We start from the raw sequence: 20600 nt of genomic DNA, 5'->3' as shown, positions 1-20600 counted from the left end.
ACTGGAATTTGGCCTTTGTTGTTCCCAATCGTCATTTTATCGAAGTCAACTACACACTTCCTCGGTAGTAAGTAGTCCAACCCTAATATGCATTGGTCTTCAATGTCAGCCAAGTATACTTTGTGCCTGTCCATTATGCCCATGAGCTCAATAGTTACCCACACTGGTCCCCACAACCTTGCACAATGTCTTCACACCACAGAGCTTCTCTATGGCTTCTGGTACTCCTATGTGATCTATCATCTTGAAACTCACAAAGGTTTGCTGAGATGCAGAATCTATGACAAAGTTGCACTTTTGGCCATCCAGCTTTCCTATCACATAGACACTATGTGTGCTTGTATTTTGCACTTAGCTGTTGGGACTTTCACAATGGGGTTGGTGGGCATCCCTCAGCACCAACCACTACTGGTTTTCCGAAGCTGACTTATTGGTAGTATTTTTCTTACACTGGCTCATCATATATCCTTGCTCTCCATATCTTCTCTGTGTTGAAGTTGCTGGCGTTGAGCTCTCTTGTGCTCAGGTTTGTTACAGTGCCAGCAAAGTCCCTCAAACTTCTCTGAGACCTGCCCTTTTCTGGCCTTGAATCCTGATGCATGCACCAACCTTGGTACCTCTATGCTGGACTTAATGTAGGATTCGAATTCAAGAGCTCTGGTCATTACATCCTGCATAGTAGAGGGGTGTGCTTGCTCTACTTCTATCTTCAGTTGTGGACTGTCCAAGGCATCTACAAACTGATCCTTCAGCAACAGCTTGAGGACATTGGGTGGTGAAGTTGGGTAGGGCTGTGTGTCATACTTTCCAAATCCTGTGCCAGCTTTTGTAGGCTCCCCCCCCCTTTAGCATGGACTCTAGTCCTAAACCTAGCCCTGTAGATTTTGTACTGATTTTGAGTTCCATACCTGATTTCTAGAGCAGCTACCAGTGCTCTATAGTTGTGCCAGTCGTCTGCTGACAACTGTCCAAGTATTTCTGGTGGTTATCCATTCAAGCTCTTTGCCAGGTGCACTGCTTTCTGCACCTCTGTCCATCCATTCATTTCTGCCAGGAGTTCAAATTGTGCTCTATATGCTTCCCATGGTGCCTTCCCATCGAGTTCCTGTGGTTTCCTTCATAATAGATCACCCCTATTGCTGACACTCGTGTCTGGAATGTGACTTCTGGCAGGACTGAAGATGTCTGCATTAGGGTTTAGCTGCAGGGTCTGGAAGGGGCTTCCTGTTGTCTGGGGGCTGATTAAGTCCATGGCTAATATATCCTCCCTGTGTAAAAGATAGTAAATCGTCCTTTAATGTATTTAATTCACTTTGAAATTTACTAATCTTTTCCATTTGTACTTCTTGTTTCCTTTCTTGTTCCAGTTGCCATGAGTGCTGGTTTTCTTCCCACTGCTGTAGTCTCTCTTGTTTATTTTCTTTCTCCTCCAACCACTGCTGTAGTCTCTCTTCTTGTTTATTTTCTTGATTCCTTTCTTTTTCCTCCAACAACTGCTGTAATCTCTTTTGTTTATTTTCCTGTTCGAGCTGCCACCGTTGCAGGTTTTCTTGCCACTGCTGTTGTCTCTCATCTTGTTTCTTTTCTTTTTCCTCCAACAACTGCTGTAATCTCTCTCTTCTTCTTTCTTTTCTTTTTCCTCCAACAACTGCTGTAAGCTCTCTTTTTCTCCTCCAACCACTGCTGTAATCTCTCATCTTCTTTTTTCTTTTCCTCCAACAACTGCTGTAATCTCTCTTCTTCTTTCTTTTCTCGTTCTTCTTGTTTCTTTTGCCGTTCTTGTATTGCTGCCATAAAGTCTGCTAAGTCGTAGTTTGATTTGCCACTTCTCGTTTCCATCATTTTTTTCGTTTCCGTCCCACTCACTGACACCAATTTGTTACATATCTGCTTGTTTGTTAATTTCCGGTAGAATTTCTTTCCGAGGAACTTCAGTGATACAAATGCTTTCTTAATTAAACCAGTTTATTATTTCTCGATACAAACTTTTAGTACACAGTAATTCCACTGTCAGTACGTTTTTCGTCACTTTAAACTTAACAACTTTTATAATACACGCTATAATCCACAGCGATTCACAATCTCGATAACTTCGCCCGAAACTTACCGTGACTACTGTTCGCTTTACCATACATTCATTTTCCCAGGCCTATATACTAAAAAAGAGGGCGTCTCGAACAAACTCAGGCTTACCCTATAATTCATGATCATTCGAAAAATTCATCACGTGTTACCAGGATCACGTGATTTCCGCTGTCGTAACAATATCAAGCTATTAACTAAGTGGAGGGATGGGGAGTTAACACATAGTCCTTTACCACATCAACTAATCGAAATGTTCCCTATCTTTAACTCTATGACACTTCTTTTTAGGTTTAAACCTTCCTCAAACCTATTCCCAGTAATCTCTAGTTATCTGTTAATATCTTTCAGTCTACAAATCACTCAAGCCTAAGAATAATTTACAAAAGCGAAATTTCACGATTTACAAAGCTCATCAACCCCCCCCCCCCATGCCACAATATTGTTATCATTAATTTGTTTAGTAAGAAGAGATTTTCTTTGTATTTTTAATCATCATACTTTACCTGTTCAGGACATCTTCAAATATAGCGCTCATAATTCATGCTTAATTTTTAAAGTGTAATACAATTAGTTAAAAATAAATATATCAAATCTTAAATATTTTATTTTCAATTGAATTAATATTCGAAAAAAATTCTGGACCTTTGCATTTAAGGATGTCGCGGTTATCGTATATGCCGATATACCTGTTTGACGTGGGAATACATAGGTAAAGCGAGAAGCTGTTACGTCTATTTAGGTATCTTATTTTACATCTTTTACTTTTAAATTCGGTGCTTATACTAGCTATACATTCATGTTCTAGATCTACTTTATGGTTGTTTTTTAAAGATTTATTTTATCTTCAATTTGAAGTCTAACGCCGACATAATGAACGAATGTTTATAATTGGTAATATTATTACTAATATTAATTGTATAGAATCGCCCCTGTGATCCCTATCGGTCTTCTATCCTAAGTTCTATAATTAGTGTATTAATATTCATTAATAGAAAAATAAACATTTAGTCTTTGATTTTTTCTGAGTTGAAGAATGTGTTTTCACTTTTGTTGTGATTGTGTGCAGTTATATGTGATAAGGCAATAGAAGCCCATCATTATCTTGAATTTACGTTATAGTACTAACAACATATAAATGTTTTATTTTTTTATTTAGTATGTGAGATATTCGACCTCGGATTCGGAGGAATAAAAAACAAGTGATATATATATATATATATATATATATATGTGTGTGTGTGTGTGTGTATATGCACTATTTCTATGGTATTGCAAAAAACCTGGTCAGTATATCATTGTTAAATTTCGAGCTATAGTTCAGGTAAATCTAAATAACAATAATAAAGGCAGATATAGACCTTGAACTTTGACTATGAGGTATGTGTGTACTATTTTTTTTTTTTTCATTTTTAAACAGAAGAAGGTTACTAGTAGTTATTGATGGAGAAGTGTCATTCAAAGATGAATAATTTTATTTAATGTCAGAAATAAGCATGTTTTTATTTCACTAAATTTACAGTGTTTGATAAGTCATAACATTATGTCTGTTAAGAAATACTTTACCATTTCAGTAATAATACAGGTAATACTGATTTGATTTTGTTGTACAGGACTTTATTTATAATTATAACATATATGTATGTATGTATGTAGTTTCTGGTACTCCTATGGCAATTTATTTGTTTTTGTCAGGATTTAACTATAAATTACTTCTAGTACAGTTTTTTATCACATTTCTTGTCAACAGTATAGCAGCAGTTGAGTTGGTGAAGGCATTCAAATTTAGGCTAATTATTCTTAGATATGAATTAATCCTTCTATGTTCTAGTACTGTAATATTCAAGACTTGTCTTAAAGATCAGAATTTGTTTGTTTGTCATTTGTATTTTAACATGTGTTTTTAACAGTGTGACAAACTTATTGAACCTCTCAGGATGCGTTTATATGTATACGTAATATTGATCTTATTTCATTGTGCCTAAAACTATGTATGATCTATCTTCTTTTTTTTTCTTACTTACTACTAATATATAAAAGCTTGAAGCTCTATTTCAGTATGGTTTCTTGCATGTTCATATATTTTGAACTGTTACTCAGTTTAACAAAGTTGTAAGTTATAATTCTTTTTAACTTGGTATAAAATACTGTTTATATACCCTGCTTTACCTATTGCATGTAGTGAATTCATACAAGTAAAATAAATAGTTTTGATATAGACATATATCCAACATTGAATTCGTAAAAGGAATTTTATTACAAATATAGTTTTGTCTTTATTTTCATAAACAGTTTGTAATGTTGTCAGTTATATATAATTGAGTCATGTATATGATTTACAAAGAACAAAAAATATAAATATATTTATTCAATGTTACATAACTCATTATTTGAGATTATCAAAGAAGTAATATTTTAATAGCAGGCAATGGTGATGTATTAGAAAATATGCAAGAGCATAGTGTGCACTTTACCCAAGCATACCAGTATAATAAATTGCTACTTCAAATGATTTAAATTTTGTAAAATTAATATGCAGTAACTGAAAATATAAACCATAAATCAACTTAGGCAGAGTGTTATAGAAGTGCTCTGTTTTCTTTTTTCATATATATACTAGAGTATATTTCTAAGCCTTTTCAGCAAAAAAAGGATTTTTATAGGTTGATCCCTCAAAGTAGTAAACTTTAAAATCTTGCTTGTAATTACACATTTTTAGTAAAGTTAAAGTAGTACATGTAATATCATACATATAGTTTCAAAGACACTAGTTTCATTTCCAGTGGTGTGTTTATGTTCCACTTATTAAGTGAAGCATTATTGATGGTATGAAAAGTGATAGTTTCTCAGTGCAAAATTATGTGTATCATAAGACAGATGAAGAATATTGTAATTTCTGTTTTTAATGAGAAGAAATGGCTTGGTTTAAATTTTAAGACTATAAGCATGTCAGATTGTATTCTGATTTTATGACCCACTCACAATTAGCTAGCACCTCTCAGGTGTTGAGTGCACACCTGCATAGCAAATTTCAAAACATAATTGAAATTAATAATTTGTAATTCTACTTCAACAATTTCTAATTCAAAAGTATTTTGGTATTGACATTTTGTCATTTTATAACATTTATTCAGTGTAATTCACAAAGAAAAATGAAGAAAATGTTGAAAGATTCATTTCTCTGTAGCTCCATGTAGTCTCGCTTGTATACTTCACACTTACCAATTTTTACAAATTTTTCTGCCTGTCCCAAAACAGGTTTGTATTTGCTAAGAAACTATCATCCTTTAAGAATATGCCCGGCATGGCCAGGTGGTTAGGGAGCTCAACTCGCAATCTGTGAGTTGTGGGTTTGAATTCCCGTCACACCAAACGTGCTCGCCCTTTCAGCCTTGTGGCCATTATAATATGATGGTCAATCCCACTATTTGTTGGTAAAAGAGAAGCCCAAGAGTTGGCGGTGGGTGGTGATGACACTGCTAAATTAGGGACGGCTAGTGCGGATAGACTTTGTGTAGCTTTGCACAAATTCCATAACAAACAAACAAGCCTTTAAGAATATAATTATTGATGCCACATTTCTCACCTGAGTTTCTTTCTCTGTTTGAAGTTTTGTTACAGCCATTCATTCTAACCCATTTATGATGTCATAGCATGTGGTATGAAGAATTACTAATTAAACACAGCTTTTAAAAAAAACTACAGGCAAAGCATAGATACCATTGGGTAGAACAGATTATGAACTGTTTTTATCAGTCTAGTTGCTTATTTAATATTGTTGTTAAGTTTATTGTATTGAAAATAAATTATATTTATTAGATGTACATTAATTTTGACCAAGAATATTGTTACAATTGTGAAAAAGGTTATGACGAAACCATTGTGAAAAGTTAACTTGCAAGTCACTGATAAATCGTTATCAGTTTTTGTCATTTTTTATGATTTATAACCATAAGTTGTGACAATTGGTAAAGTAAAGTATAAAAAGAAATAATTTGATGGATATCAATCTCTTTGAAACTGACTAAATGTATAAAATGGAACTTTTTACTCAACAATAAAAATTAAAGAAATTATTTGTGAGTAAGAAGTATTTGAATGATTTTTTTAAAACAGTGTCTTACAACAAAATTTTGAGAATTGCTCAAGATAAAAAAATGATAGAAAAACTAAATCAAATTATATTATTTAAAAAAAAATCAAAACTAAATACTATTTTATAATCTTGTACTAAGATTCATGCAATTTAGTTAAGGATTTTCAGCATTGTAGGAAAAATCAAAGGATATCAATGACACCCAGGCAACAAGGAAAGTGTTAAAATATTTCATAGATCTTGAGTAGTATCCTAGCATGTCAGTTTGGATTCAAACCAATAGAATTATTTAAGTTCTGCACTCATTATGTTTAGAGCTAGACAAATAGTGAAATTTGCTAATTAATTGATCATTAGAATAATTAATTAATTATGTTCAACTAAACATTATTCTCACAAGATTTGGATAGTTGGAATATTCAAAAATAGAAACACTAATTTTGGTTAGCTGACTATTTTCACAAGTTGTGACACTAACTGATTAAGCTGAACAACCAGAATTCATTGCAAGTAATGATGAGAAATCATAATGGCAATATTTTAATTGCTTGGGCAGTTGTAATAATTGAAAACTATAATTTTGATTAGTGGATTATTTTTGTGACAGGTATTGATGTAATTTTAATTAATCAGTTATTTTACCTGACACTAGCTGATATAATCAATGGTCATAGGTAACTGAGATAATAAATCAGCTCTAATGATTTTTCTTTTAAAGTAAACTAATACTCATTACTACATTTCTCAAATGTTTACTTGTATTTGAAGTAAAAAGTACATTTTGTACAATGTAAGCAAGGTATTTATTGTTACAGATTCCTCAACATTTTTCATACTTTTTATTAATTGATACTGTTTTGCATGTTCTTCAAGGTGGACAATGTTTGTAGATGATAGGTGCAAGACATTTTCTTCCACAAAAAGTATAAGATGAAGATAGTGAGCTTTTTAAATGACTGCTTGTCTTCCATGTACAATGAACTTTATAGGAGATGGCCGATCAGCTTTCTGGCATTTCCATTATCATATGTATTGCCTTTGGTTTTCTGGTATGTCAAATATAGTATACTGTTTGTTTTATTAGAGATTTTTGTATTTTGTGTCTAGCATATTTTTTTGAGAAGTTCTGGTATATGTTTTAAGACTCATTGTTTAATTGTGGGAAAAAACACTTGAAAAACTTCTCGAGCTAACTACAATGTATTTGTTGAATGCCAACTTTGAGCTCAAAACAGTTACCACACTTTGTTTGCCAACCAACAGTTAAGAACTGCTAAGGAACATTAACAAAGTCATGATGTAAAACAAGAAGGAAACAATGAACTACCAATTACCATATTGCCCTTCCTTTCAGCACTTGTACCTAAACTTCAACATTTTTGTAGGAAATAAGATATTCATGTCATCTTTAAAAAGATCAGAACTTCAAAAGACTTTTTAACTATGACAAAAGATCCAATATCTGAGCTTAAACATTGGGGTAGCCAGTAGATCTCTTCAGTATCCACTACCGGCACTTGTGTTTAACATTTTTTGCTGAAATTATAATAAATAATTAACCAAAAACAACGTTTTATATTTACACAATAAAACTTTTATTAAAGCCGTACAATTATTTATTATAATTTTAGCAAAAAAAGATCTCTTCAGGTTTGCATAATGAACAACAACAATAAAAATCTACTTCCTTTCTTGATGAGGAAGATTTGGCTGTTGTTAAACAACAGTTTAGTTGCAAGTAAGAAATTCAGTAGGATAAAATTGAGGTTATTGAAAATTAACTAAACTCTACAAAAATAGGAATAAATGTAGATAAATATTAAAACAGTAAATTCTGGTGGGCAGCTTTAATCATGACTATGATGGAGAACACATCAGGGAATTATGGAATAAAATTCATTTACTTACAAACATTGTTGCATAAATTGATTATATTCTAATAATAATTTGTTCCTTTACCTTTGTTCCTTGATATATTTACACTTTATTTTTTTAATGTTCATTATAATTGTATGTACATATATATAATATATGGATTTATATGTAGTTTTGTTATAATTAATTATGTTTATTGATATAGTTATTTGATATAGCAAGCCACATTGTGATCAGGGAAGAGAAGTGTAAGGTACAACTGAATCTCTGATTGTTTTATTTAGTAAACATGCCTTGCACCCATTCATAGAATCGTTAGTGAGTCGGTAGTTTTCACTGTCTATAATTCATTGTTGAGAACATTTAGCATTAAACCAAACCTTTGCTAGGTGTCTTAGAGATTAACTTGGACAATTTTTTGAGTCTTTGTAAAATTCTAAATTTTTAGAGTGAAAGAAAAGTGGAAACTTTTTCATTTATTCTCACAATTGTTGTTGTATGCATGTAAAAAATATTATTTTGCTTTGAGTATATTTAAAATATTAAGCACAATATTTAACTAGTTTCTGCCTGGTATAATTTACCATGACATACCATTTTGTATGCATATACGTTTTAGAAAAATTACTTGATGTTGAAGAGTTAAAACTCCTGGATATAAATATTAGATGAAATTTAAAAACTAAGAATTGATTCTGGATACTGTGGCTAGAGGTCTTGATCCCTAAGATGATGCCCTTGAAAAGACAATTAAATTTTAAATGAAAGAGTTAACTAAACTAACCAATTTTAAATAACTTGGGAATGTTTAGGGAAGAGCTTAAAAATACTTATAATTTAACTGTCATAAAATGCATGAAAAGAAAATTACTTGAAATAAATGTCATACAAAAATGGACTGCCATATGTTTAAATGGAGCTTAACAAGTTAGCAAATTTTAATTACAGTTTTTTAAACCAAACTGTAAAATTTACTAATTTAAGACTATTTTTATGGTTTGTGCATTTTATTTGGTTACAACTCAAAATTCTATTCATAAATAAACAATATTATTGAAATAGTTTGACTGATAAGATTTATTTTGTACTAATATACATTTACTATTTTGAATTTTTAGACTTTTGTCCTGTTATTCATTTTTGCAAAAAGGCAGATAGCACGATTCTCCCTCAAATCCAGGAGGGGGCCGCATGTTCCAGTTGGTAATGATGCTCCTAAGGTACTAAATTTAAACTTTATAAATAAAAAACAGAGATCATATTGTTGGATAGAAAGATTCATAAGTATTGTTTAAAATTAGATGTTTTGGATTACTAATTTCTACTCTTGTAGCTCTTCTGTAATTGAGACTTAGGTAATACAATGAATTATTTGAATAAAACAAGAAAGTACTTTATGGTAATATAGTAACTTAATACCAGCTAAAGTATGGTAGAAAAATTACTCATTTTGATCCTTGCATGTTGGGATTATGTTTTGTTGATGAACTTTTAACCCACCTTAATTCTAAGAGTTGGTCGTAGTATAACTGTTACAATTTTTTTACGATGATTATGATTAGTAAATATACAATGTAATTTTAATAGCCTTTGAGACTTGAGATTGAACGGAGGCTTGATTGTATCAAGAACATACATTCATTCTACAGACCTAAACTTCTCAACAAAGATGAAGAATCATTTTTTTTGTATCCAAACTGTGTTGAAACAAGTAAGTCTTTTCTTGTCAATGTTTTTGAAATTCACTGTAATCTTCAGAAAAGTACATTCCACATTACTGATAGTTTGTAATGTTAGTGCTCTTGTTATTTTGGAGGGAAGGCTTGTGAAATCAACTATATTGTTTTTTTGTCAGACTATACTGAAACTTATATTTATACTAGATAAAGGTCATTAAAACCACAGAGTTAAAAATTACAAAGGCTATTAAATTGTAACAAACCAGGTGAGAATGTTGACTGTTTGGAGCCTGAAGCTCTAGTTAGGTCAGTGTGTCTTAAAGAACAAATGTGAGTTTGGGGTCCTTGGTTTCACGTGTAGGTCATGACTGATTGCTTTTTACTTATTTTAGATTAATGCAAAGTGTCTCCCCAAATTTTCAAAACAAAGAGGAAAATTAAGTGGAATATGGGAACTTCTGCAGCAATGGTTGATATTTATTGAGTGAAATATGAGATTAGTTAGGACAAGGACATTTTTTAGGATAGAGAAAGAAAGAAAGCAAAAAAAGTTATTACTGATGTCCACTCATACTGGACCTTTGTTACTAGTGATGTGTTTCAGGAGTCATTGCTTGTGGCTTTGATTTTTCTTAATTATATTAATGATCTTGGCATGGGCATATACTCAGTAGTTTGCTGTTGATATTAAATTTTGGATACTTATAGCTGTAATGAGGATAATGAGATATTACAGAATGACTTGGATCAGTTGGCAAGCACAGGCCTGCAAATTTAAACTTTATGAAAGTTATTTTGGTCTTAATAACAGATTTTCCCTAATTCAGCTACACTGATTTCAAAAATAATATTAATTTTTTTTCTATTATGTAAGAATTTTTTATAAATCGGGAAGAAAAAAACTCTTACTTAGATCAAATTATTATTATTTTTACTACAATGAAAATTTTTTTATTATTATGTTTGTTAACAAAAATACAAAAAAACTGAAGAAAAGGGAAGAACACTGATGTCAAATAAATATGCATCCTTATTCTTCCTGGTTTTTTTTTGTGAAATCTACATCTTTTAGTCTCAAAACTACATGTTGTGGTCTTTCTTCTTTGTATTGCATTATGACATTTTGTGAAAAACCTGTATGTGATGGAGAAAAATGGATATCATTTTCAGATTCAGCATACAGGAATTAGTGTAGAACATGTAAAAATATCAAGACAATAAAACCATCACAGGCCTGTTCAGTATTCAAATGACCTTTCACCCATTGACTGTGGCTTGTCTAAGTGTGTGCAGAATTTTTGCAAGCTATACACCATATACAGCACACTCGTATTCAACTGCTGGAGGCAGACTGTACTTTATACTGCAAAACAACAGTCAGTGGGTTAATTATAGTATGTGTAAAGTAATGCATTTGGATTATCGTAATTTGGATTATACATTTAATATAGATGGGAACTCACTCAATAGCATGATTGAAAAAGAAAGATGTTGACATAGTAGTAGATGAGTTACTCAAGGCATCATTATGTTGCTAGTAATAAAACTAATAGAATTTTAGCGTGCATTTATAGATACTGATTACAAGTCAAAAGAAGTAATTATCTCTGTATCGAAATCACTAGTTAGGCTTCACCTAGAATATACTGTTTACAGCTTTGATCTTCTTACTTTAGACAGGATATTAACTTATTGGATAAGGTTCAAAGGAAGGCTGATTATTTTCACTTTTAAAAAAAGGAAGCCTTTCATAAGAGGTAATCTTAGTGAAGTTTACAAGATTATGTGTGTGTGTTGGGGGGGGGGGGCTAACTGGTATTGAAATGATTAACAACTAATGTTTGAGCCATAGTTTGTGTGTGTAAATAAAAATATGTAAAAACAAAATATCTGAAAATATGTACTAAAATATAGTACTTTAACATATGATTATTTTATTTTTAGTAACCACACCTCATCTGTACAGGATGCATGCTCTAGAAAGTTTTTCTGCTTTAGGTGAGTTTCTGTTTTTCATTTGCACAACTTTTATGGTACACGCTGAAACGTGAGTGTTTAATTATTAATATGATAATGGAAAACAGTGTCTAACTCTGATGTTATGGCTTTAAAAATAGTAGTCGTGATTTATCTATATGCATATATATTCAGACAAAACAACAAATTGAATGTTTTTGTTCATGATCCATTAATTTGTCTTTAGCAAGTATAGTTAAAATGTTGGTACTGTATTAAGGGACTGATAACATTCACTTACTCTAACAGTCTTTCACATTTTACCTACATTCTAACAGATTAGGGACCATCACTAATGTTCAAAATCCCCCAGTGGGTTAGCAGTAAGCTTAAAGCACTAAAATCCATGGTTTGATTCCCCTCAATGGACAGAGTACAAATAGTGTGTCATGTAGCTTTTATGTTAAAACAACAATAACTAATGTTTAGTTTAAGGATAATCTAATTTGAAATGCTGACTATAATTATTATATTTTTATGAAAACAATTGTTTGTTGATACACTTATTTTCTTTTGTACTTTTGAAGTTGTATAGTTTTTAAGTACGTAGTAACTTTATTTTTCTTGGTCACTATAACCACACATCAGCTAACTGAGATAGAACAACACAAACTGCTGCTCCAATGAAGTTCTGTACAGTGTGTTTTCTGTGGGTTCTCCAGATATTACTGTTAGTGGGAAAACTTGACACATGAAGTTGTATAATTGTGTTAGTGTATGCTTCATTAAAGTTCATTAGACAGTAAGGAAACATAAAGTATATGTATGTGTGTGTGTGCATATATATATATATATATATATGCATATATACACGTATATATTTCACAGTTATCTGTATTACATCAAAAGCATACAGGAAGTTACTCAGCACTGCACAGCCCCAACAAAATAATTATCTAAAAATGCAATATTTTTATTAAGGTTGTATGCATCAACAGATACATGATTGCCTAAGCAAAACTGTAACAAAACTTGTAAAATTATACCATTTATACAAAAGTGCAAATGTCTGTGGTTATAAACACCCAAAAGCATTCCATCTATCACCTATAATCAAAACAACAAATGCAAAACTAGAGAGCAAGCTACAGATTCAGTAAGGGGTTAGGATATGGTTGTTAGATAGATAGAAATTGAGTGTGGTTGATGATATCAGATGTCTATTTTTTTATATCAGTAATATGATGATTGTTAAAATCCAACAAATATGAAAGTCAAAGTTATCCTTGTGCACTGAATTACTAATTTGTCTATGATAAAGCTAACTTTTCAAGTTTTTTCAAGTAAATAAATTAAAGTTCTCTTTTTTTTTTGTCCTTCCAGAAACTGACCTTTTTCTGTCTGATCCATCCAAGTATTATCCTTCAGGGCAGGATGTGCGCGTGTTTCTTCTTCGATCATCAGCCTTAGGACTCATAGTTGGATGTGAAGCAGTAGCTCTTCATCAGTTGGCAGACTTGTATCAGTGTGCGAGACATGAACTAGTGGTATGATGGTTTGCTCTATATATAATATCACATTTAACACGTTCCTGTTACAGTATTTGTCTTTGTAATGGTATAGTATTTGTTTTCTTGATATTTTAAGTTGGTAATCATATAAAGATTTTCCTGGAGGATAATGAAGTTTTTATGTGATTACTTGACTTGTTCTTGAATAAGTATTGTTTTCTTTTAAATATTTGAGTGAGAAAAATTTCTGTAGGATTCTTATTTTGAACAGAAAATATTGATTCCTATGGTTTTAATATTGTATTAACTTAAATAAGAATCCTGGGAAGAGTACTTATATATTTGCATGTTTTAAAGAAGCTGTAAGTGGGATGTAGAGTTTTATTCTAATGTACAGCCTTAATATTTTACTTAATTGGTGATTATATAGAACGCCCTTATGTAAAATGTTTATATCTTCCCAAACTACTTGTCTTGGAAGAATTAAATTTTACCAAAGGCACATTAAGAATCTTAAGTGTCATTCAGAAAGCTTTGGTCATAATGCAGTATATTCCAAAAAACTTGCACAGGTAGTGTTCAGTATAATTTTTATCATTCTCAGCCACCATATTAATCTAAAAGAAGCTATTGTAAGCACAGTCTATTTCTTTTAAATCATCAGTCTTTTGTTGTTGAGAGAGATAGAAAAAGCAATGTTAATTTTCAAGAAAAGGATTTTAATAAACTGAATAAAACATAATTCTCAATGTGCTTCTAGTAAAAGTTTGTTCCTCCCCCCAAACAAGTAGTTTTTAAGACATAATAATTTTAACTGTGAGATTTTCTGTATAATCATCCTATACCAAGTTGAGAGAAAGTGTTTGGGAATCACAATGAGCTGTAACGAAGAAAGTTTGTGTACGTCTATGATAGAGAGTATTACATACAGTACCTGTATAAAATACAATCAGCATTTTGGGTACTTAAGGACTACAGTGAATAATGTGTAAAAAAGATAGTATTGTAAAATATGTTTCATGAAATAAATATGTTCTTTGTATAATACACAAAATGTATTTAACTCTTTTTCACTGAAGAAATTTTATGGATGTAAATGCAAGATGCGATTATTTTCTTTCTACTTTTTCAGGAATTTGGACCAGAAAAGTACAAACAGTTTATGGATTTGTTATCATTTGTGAGACAGCAGTAAGTGTTTATATGGTTAGATAATGTATAAACACCATATTTGTTTATCATGAGCTTCCCAATCAACTGATCTCACAAAAATTCTTTTACTTAATTTTCTGTTTCATCGAGTTTTGTTATCTCACCCAAGAAGTTTCTAATTTTTACATTTTAGTTAATTTTGTTAAAAATTTATAACAATAAATAAAAAATTACGTAAGAAACAAGAAATTTAGCACTTGCTTCAGGTATTAAGGCTGTTTCTACTTGGAGGTCATGCTTCAGTAATCCCACTTTTTTGTCACTTTGTTGGTTGTTCAAAAATAATTCCTGTAGCTTTCAGTTTTGCATCGTAGAACACAAAATATATATCAAGCACTAGAATAGAATGTCCCAAAACTGCTGTAATTTACCTGGCTTTCCAACTAAGCTATAAGTAGATAAAAAGTTCCACTAATGCAATGACTTTCCTCAACATATGTCAAGCTTGTCTTACAAACTACTTTTTTTGCCTGCTTTGCTAATAGGTTTGACAGATTTTTGATATATTATCAAACTAACAAGGTAGAAGTTTCAAATCTTATATTATTTCTTGTCAATATGTGTAATTTGTGATTCTAATTGTTTAGGCTCTATAGAAGCTTTATTGTTGAAATTATTAAATCTAAGTAGGAAAAATCAAAGAGCAGACATGTCATGTGACAAGAATTTTTTTTTTAAATTAAGAAATTAAAGCTTAAATAATATTAAAACTTGAATTACAAACTATGTTTTGATGCCAAGTTTATTGACCTACATTGACAATAAAGTTGTTTAATTAAAGTTTGAATGCAACTCTCTAAAAAGTTTATGACATGCATAGTGCAAGGTCAGCCAAATTAGCAGTCTGTATGCATAGGGTTAATTAATAAAGTTAAAATACTGTGACGTATTTTAGTGACTTCATGTGTGCCAGTTGAATAAGAGTAGAAAATTTCCTTTAATTTTCATAGATACTGTGGATACTTTAAACAAATCTTTTATGGATCCAGATTGCTAGAAATCAAAATCAGCTCATGATTAGGGATATCCTTTGTAAAAGTTTATAATTTGAGGCTTACACTCCTTGAAATGTTGGGGAACTGCTGCATTGAAGACTATATTTTAAAAAATGTAAAGTTATATATTGTTGCTAGTGGGTAAGTTACATTTTGCTGTTTAGAATTTACTGGATGTACTTTGAAATTGAATAATTAGTTACTTAAATTGATAAAGTGGGTTTGCAATTAAATGATTTTACTGCTGTATTTGGGCTGGTTCTACCAGTATGTTAGATGATCAAAAGTATTAGACTTTTTAGTGAAATCCTGAGGATTCTAACGTTATGTAAATATCAGCCAACTTTTTTTTAACAATTCAGTACTTTTCAGTGTAAACCTTCCTTCACACAAATCTCCTCATCATAGCAGCAAGAGACATTCTGAGTCTTCTGGTTCTTCCTCATCCAAAACCAAAGAAAACGAACACCCAGTGCTCAATGGGAAGCCTACCCCAATACTTCGGAGGCCTACCTCATTAAGCTTCAAGTCAGAAACTGGAGAAAAATCAGTAACTTTTGAGACTTCTGTTTGACTCTATAACAATAGAAAAAACTGCAGTATAGATGTGAGTGTGTGTGTCTTTCAAATTCTTCGTCATTGAAAATTGTGTTTTTTGAATAAAAAGTTTGGTTTAATTCTATATCTGTAATAGATATTGGGGAACAACGTTCTAAGACATCTATGAATGATCAGTATGTGTAATGTCAACAACTCACACTAATTTGCAGTGAAATTGCTTCATTATTACAACTTCTGTTAGAACTTATGAAGAATGCTTACTCTTAGGACCAAATTTCTGAAGACAGTTTTTTTATTTTGAAGATGGAAAAAAACACACGCACTGAGCCATACTATAACAGTGGAAGTGGTAATAACTTTGAATTTAAAAAAAAAGCAGTTACCGTAAGAATTTCAACTTTATTATTTCTCAGTCTCTGCTATTTTAGAAACTACAAGGCTCATAGTTGTTTGCCATGTTTCAAGGTAGATAACAAGTAATAATATAATTTTATTTTTGTGTATGTAAAAATTACTTGCAAAGTAATTTTATAGTAGACTTTGGAATAAACTTGCAACAAAATTAGAACATGAAAAAACTATTAATATAAAATTAACAGTGGTAAAGCATTTGACCAGCAATATTGTAAAATTAATATAGTATAGAAGATATCTCATTATGTCATTAGATTTGAAACATGAAGCTTCTAGTGAAAATTAATATTGAACATCTGAATTTATTTTAAAGGTCTTATATTAGAATTTGGTGTTCTTAATTCAGATTTGATAAATGATGGAAGTAAACCAATTTTAAACATTGGCCAACTTCATGAAAACTGGCATTATAAAAAAAATTCAATATCAAGTAATGAAACCTACATAACTTGAATAAATTAATATTAATTTGAACAGTTAGTGATATATAATTTGGTATTATCTTGTAAAGATTTTACTTGAAAACCGATACCAATTTACACAAGAATTTGTTAAAATGACCAAATAGAGTAAACAATGACCATCCTAAAAATGGTTGTCAAGTTTAATTGTGAGTGATAAATGAAATAATTTGAAAATTCAATACAGTTTTGTGTATTGTATCACATTGTGCTGTGTCTTATTATCAAATTGTAGATCCACAGATCTTAATAGAATTGAAAATATGCCTAAACCTTTCATGCATGGAAATGCTTGTAACTTTGTGTTCTTAGCCATTTATAGAATAAATACATTTAATATGTATGTCTGACATTCTTCTGTATTAAGATATATGTATCTTCTACTCTACTAGGCAGCTTATTGTCTTTGCTTATTATGAGTTTAAGTTAGATATGTGACTCCATGCTAAGGCTTCTGAATATAGTGATGTTTCCCCAAAGATTTACTACTGTGGTAATCTGTTGGTTGTTTTTTCTCTTGTCATTTGGCCCCATTTCCGTACAGTTCAATACACTTGAAATCCTTCTGTGTAACCAGTGTGATATACAGTATTCTTTATGGTCTTCCCTTCTCCAGTATTTATCCATCATTGTCATCTTCATACTGGATCATTATCTTATAGGGGCTTTGCTTTGATTTCCTGTAATCTCATTTCTTCCTCTTATCTAGTGCAGTCTTATAGTTGGGTAGACTTTTCTAGAGACTCTTTTCACCTTTCTCTCTGTTTCATTGGTGTTGAACTCTTGTGGAAGAAGAAGAAACATGACTGAGATCAGCTTATCCAAGATATTAAAAACTAACCAATACCTAATTAAAGTGTTAATACAAGGAAATAAAATCATCTCTTGTAAATATGTACAGAACTATGAACGATTAATTAAGCTTTGAACAAGGTGTTATTGTTGGTACTTGATTGGTGGTCCAGCTGGTTGACAACTCAAAGGCCACTGTGTCCCAACTTTACACTGAATGATAATCAGATATAACAAATTTGACTAATAAGGGAAACTGTGGTCATAAGAGAAAACTTTGAAAGAGAGATAGCAGGCAAGTATAGAGGATTGTTTGGAAACATCTATCTGTGCACAAATTGACGAATAACTTTAATAATAGTTTAGGAACATTCATTTTCACTAGAAAAATGTATAGGGAGCTGCATAAAACTAATTTTGAAAATGTGCCACTTATGTAAACCATATTTCTAAGCCAAAAGTCAAAAGAAATGTTTCCAATGGTGCCTAAATCATTAGGATTATACTATTACCCAGTGGAAATATATAATATGGTTAGATCCATAATGTTTCACATAATTCTGCAGTGATGGTAGGATCAGAATGTGGTGATAATCTGTTGAAGTCATAGACCCATCTTCCATAATCTCCACTGTACAAAGTTTTTGAGGTGATATAATGGGCTAGGTCCACTGGTTTCTCTGAATAGCCGTATATCTGTATGTGAATACTTAACTACTCTATCTGACCAAGTGCACTTGACAGTTCTCTTCATTTAACCTGATGGAGCTGGTTATTTCCAAAATAATAATACTATCAACAATAGAGCTAAAATTGTTTGTGATTGATTCACTAAGCATGATATAGATTTCTAAAATTCATCATAGTCTGCACAGTCCCTCAATCTTAATCCTTTTGAGAGTGTCTGGGATGTTTTAGAGCATTCTATTAGAAGGCATAGTCCATTACTGTCAACTCTACCTTGATCATAGATAATAATGATGTATGAATGGTCAAAGGTTGAAGCTCATATTTTGGCTAGTAAGTATACATTTTTTTATGCTTTGTTTTAAGCATAGTGGTATAAATAGGTTTTGCTCAAACACCTCCAGTGCAGGCTCACATTGCAGACAGCACTTTGGTTTAGTCCATCTGTATGTATATATGCAGAATGTGTCTGAGTATGTGGCCAAAGAAGTGTATAATGTTCTGGCATTGCATTGTATATTATTACATTAAAATAATAGTATTTTATAAACAAATAGTCAGGTTACCCATTCTACAAATGAAGAGCATTCAATCTTACAGACTAAATGATAAATTGAATAGTGTAATAACATGTGAATCCATCAGTTCATTGATTATTTGTTCATCCTCTTCACACTTTGCACCACGCCTGATGCAATAAACTAGTTTTATGTGCTTCAGTTCCTGCATAGTTCGAGAATTTATCATTGGTCACTCAGGTCTGATATTGAGGCTGAAAACTTTAGAAATGGGAAACTAAACTTAAAATGTGGGCAAAGTTTACTGAATAATTCATTTACTAATAGTTGCCTGTTATGCCCTCCCATGCCCAGACCTTGCAGCTTTGCAAAGCTGTAATGTTAAAATATTATATTAGTTTTTGTTGTTGTTGGAAAATTGAGTTCAATAGTAGGATTGATAATGAAATACATAAAAAAAATCTGATGTTAGATATATCCTAATAAGTGGGATTACATGCTTGATGTCTTTTACTTGCTGCTTTTGACCTGTTGTTTTTACTATTTTTGTTCTGTAAATCCATCTATAAAGAGCATTTCTGGGATAAGTTCAATTAGTCGATTAACACTTTATCCCCAACAGTCTTTGCTTTCTTAATTGGCCAGGTGGTTAGGGTGCTTGACTTGCAATCTTAGGGTTGTGGGTTCGAATCCTTGTCCCACCAAACATGCTCGCCCTTTCAGCTGTGGAGGCATTATAATGTGATGGTTAATCCCACTATTGGTTGGTAAAAGAGTAGACCAAGAGTTGATGGTGATGACTAGCTGCCTTCCTTCTAGTCTTTCACTGCTAAATTAGGGACAGCTAGCACAGATAATTCTCGTGTAGCTTTGCATGAAGTTCACAAGACACAAACAAGCTTTCTTAATCTTTGAATTTGACATTCAAAAAATATACTGTACAGTCATTTTGCTAAACAAAGAAATTTTCAACTACATTTTCTTATTTGATTTATGAAAACTAAACCAGCTAGGGATATTAGTTATTGTTTATCAAAATGCAAGTGTGTACAAATAAGTGAATTTAATTGTTGTGAACCTGAAAAATATTCAGCATGCATCAGTTATTCCAAATCATATATCTATAAAGGAATGTCTTCTTGTCTAATTATATATATAGATCACTAAGATGTCTTCAAAAAATCAGGTACTGTATTAGATTTTTGCTCTCTTAAAAACCAAGTCATTACTATCATCTTTTGAGCAGGAGTAATTGTGGAATTCCTGAAAACTAATAATACACATTTTGGAATACAAAACAATGGGAATTACAATAAACAAACCACTTTGCATTATTTCCTCATTTGGTTATTCATATCAATATGTGTTTAACTATATCAGAGTTTTTAATTCATAATTGTATTATGCTCTCGCATACAAACCTTTGACACCAAAAGCTGCTATAATAGGTTTAATAGTTTCGTTTGAGTTTACTACTGATTAATTATATTATGTACAAGTTACAGCTTTTTACAATAAGTTAGATTTGTTTTTAGAACAAGTATGATGTTTTGGTCACTGGTGCGATCATTCTCAAGTACACAAGTTTGAACATTAAAACTTGTGTACTTGAGAATGATCACATCAGTGATTGAAACGTTGTACCTGGTCTAAAAACAAATCTTACTTACTGTAAAAGGTGTAACTTGTATATAATATAGGATATAGATTTGTCTTATTGTGTAACTGGTCATCATATTTACCCTTTTTGATATTACTTCT

General features: G+C 31.4%; 1 protein-coding gene across 2 annotated transcripts; it reads left to right on the top strand.

Moving 5' to 3' along the window:
• The first annotated feature begins 2783 nt into the window (after positions 1–2783).
• LOC106478610 (uncharacterized protein C1orf43 homolog) lies at positions 2784–19569 on the top strand. 2 transcript variants are annotated; one of them, XM_013939168.2, is made up of 8 exons: positions 2784–2824; positions 7052–7227; positions 9172–9273; positions 9641–9764; positions 11677–11730; positions 13072–13235; positions 14332–14390; positions 15779–19569. In XM_013939168.2, the coding sequence occupies exons 2-8, from the start codon at positions 7171–7173 to the stop codon at positions 15978–15980; spliced, it is 762 nt and encodes a 253-aa protein (XP_013794622.2). In that variant the 5' UTR covers positions 2784–2824; positions 7052–7170; the 3' UTR covers positions 15981–19569. The 2 variants fall into 2 exon arrangements, with proteins under 2 accessions (XP_013794622.2, XP_022237936.1); XM_022382228.1 differs by lacking the exon at positions 2784–2824 and adding an exon at positions 2904–2976.
• Positions 19570–20600: the final 1031 nt, after the last annotated feature.

The sequence above is a fragment of the Limulus polyphemus genome, unplaced genomic scaffold, assembly GCF_000517525.1.
Source record: "Limulus polyphemus unplaced genomic scaffold, Limulus_polyphemus-2.1.2 Scaffold232, whole genome shotgun sequence".
NCBI lineage: Eukaryota > Metazoa > Arthropoda > Merostomata > Xiphosura > Limulidae > Limulus > Limulus polyphemus.
Note: the sequence above shows the minus strand (reverse complement) of the source record. Positions and strands in the feature narration are given on the sequence as shown.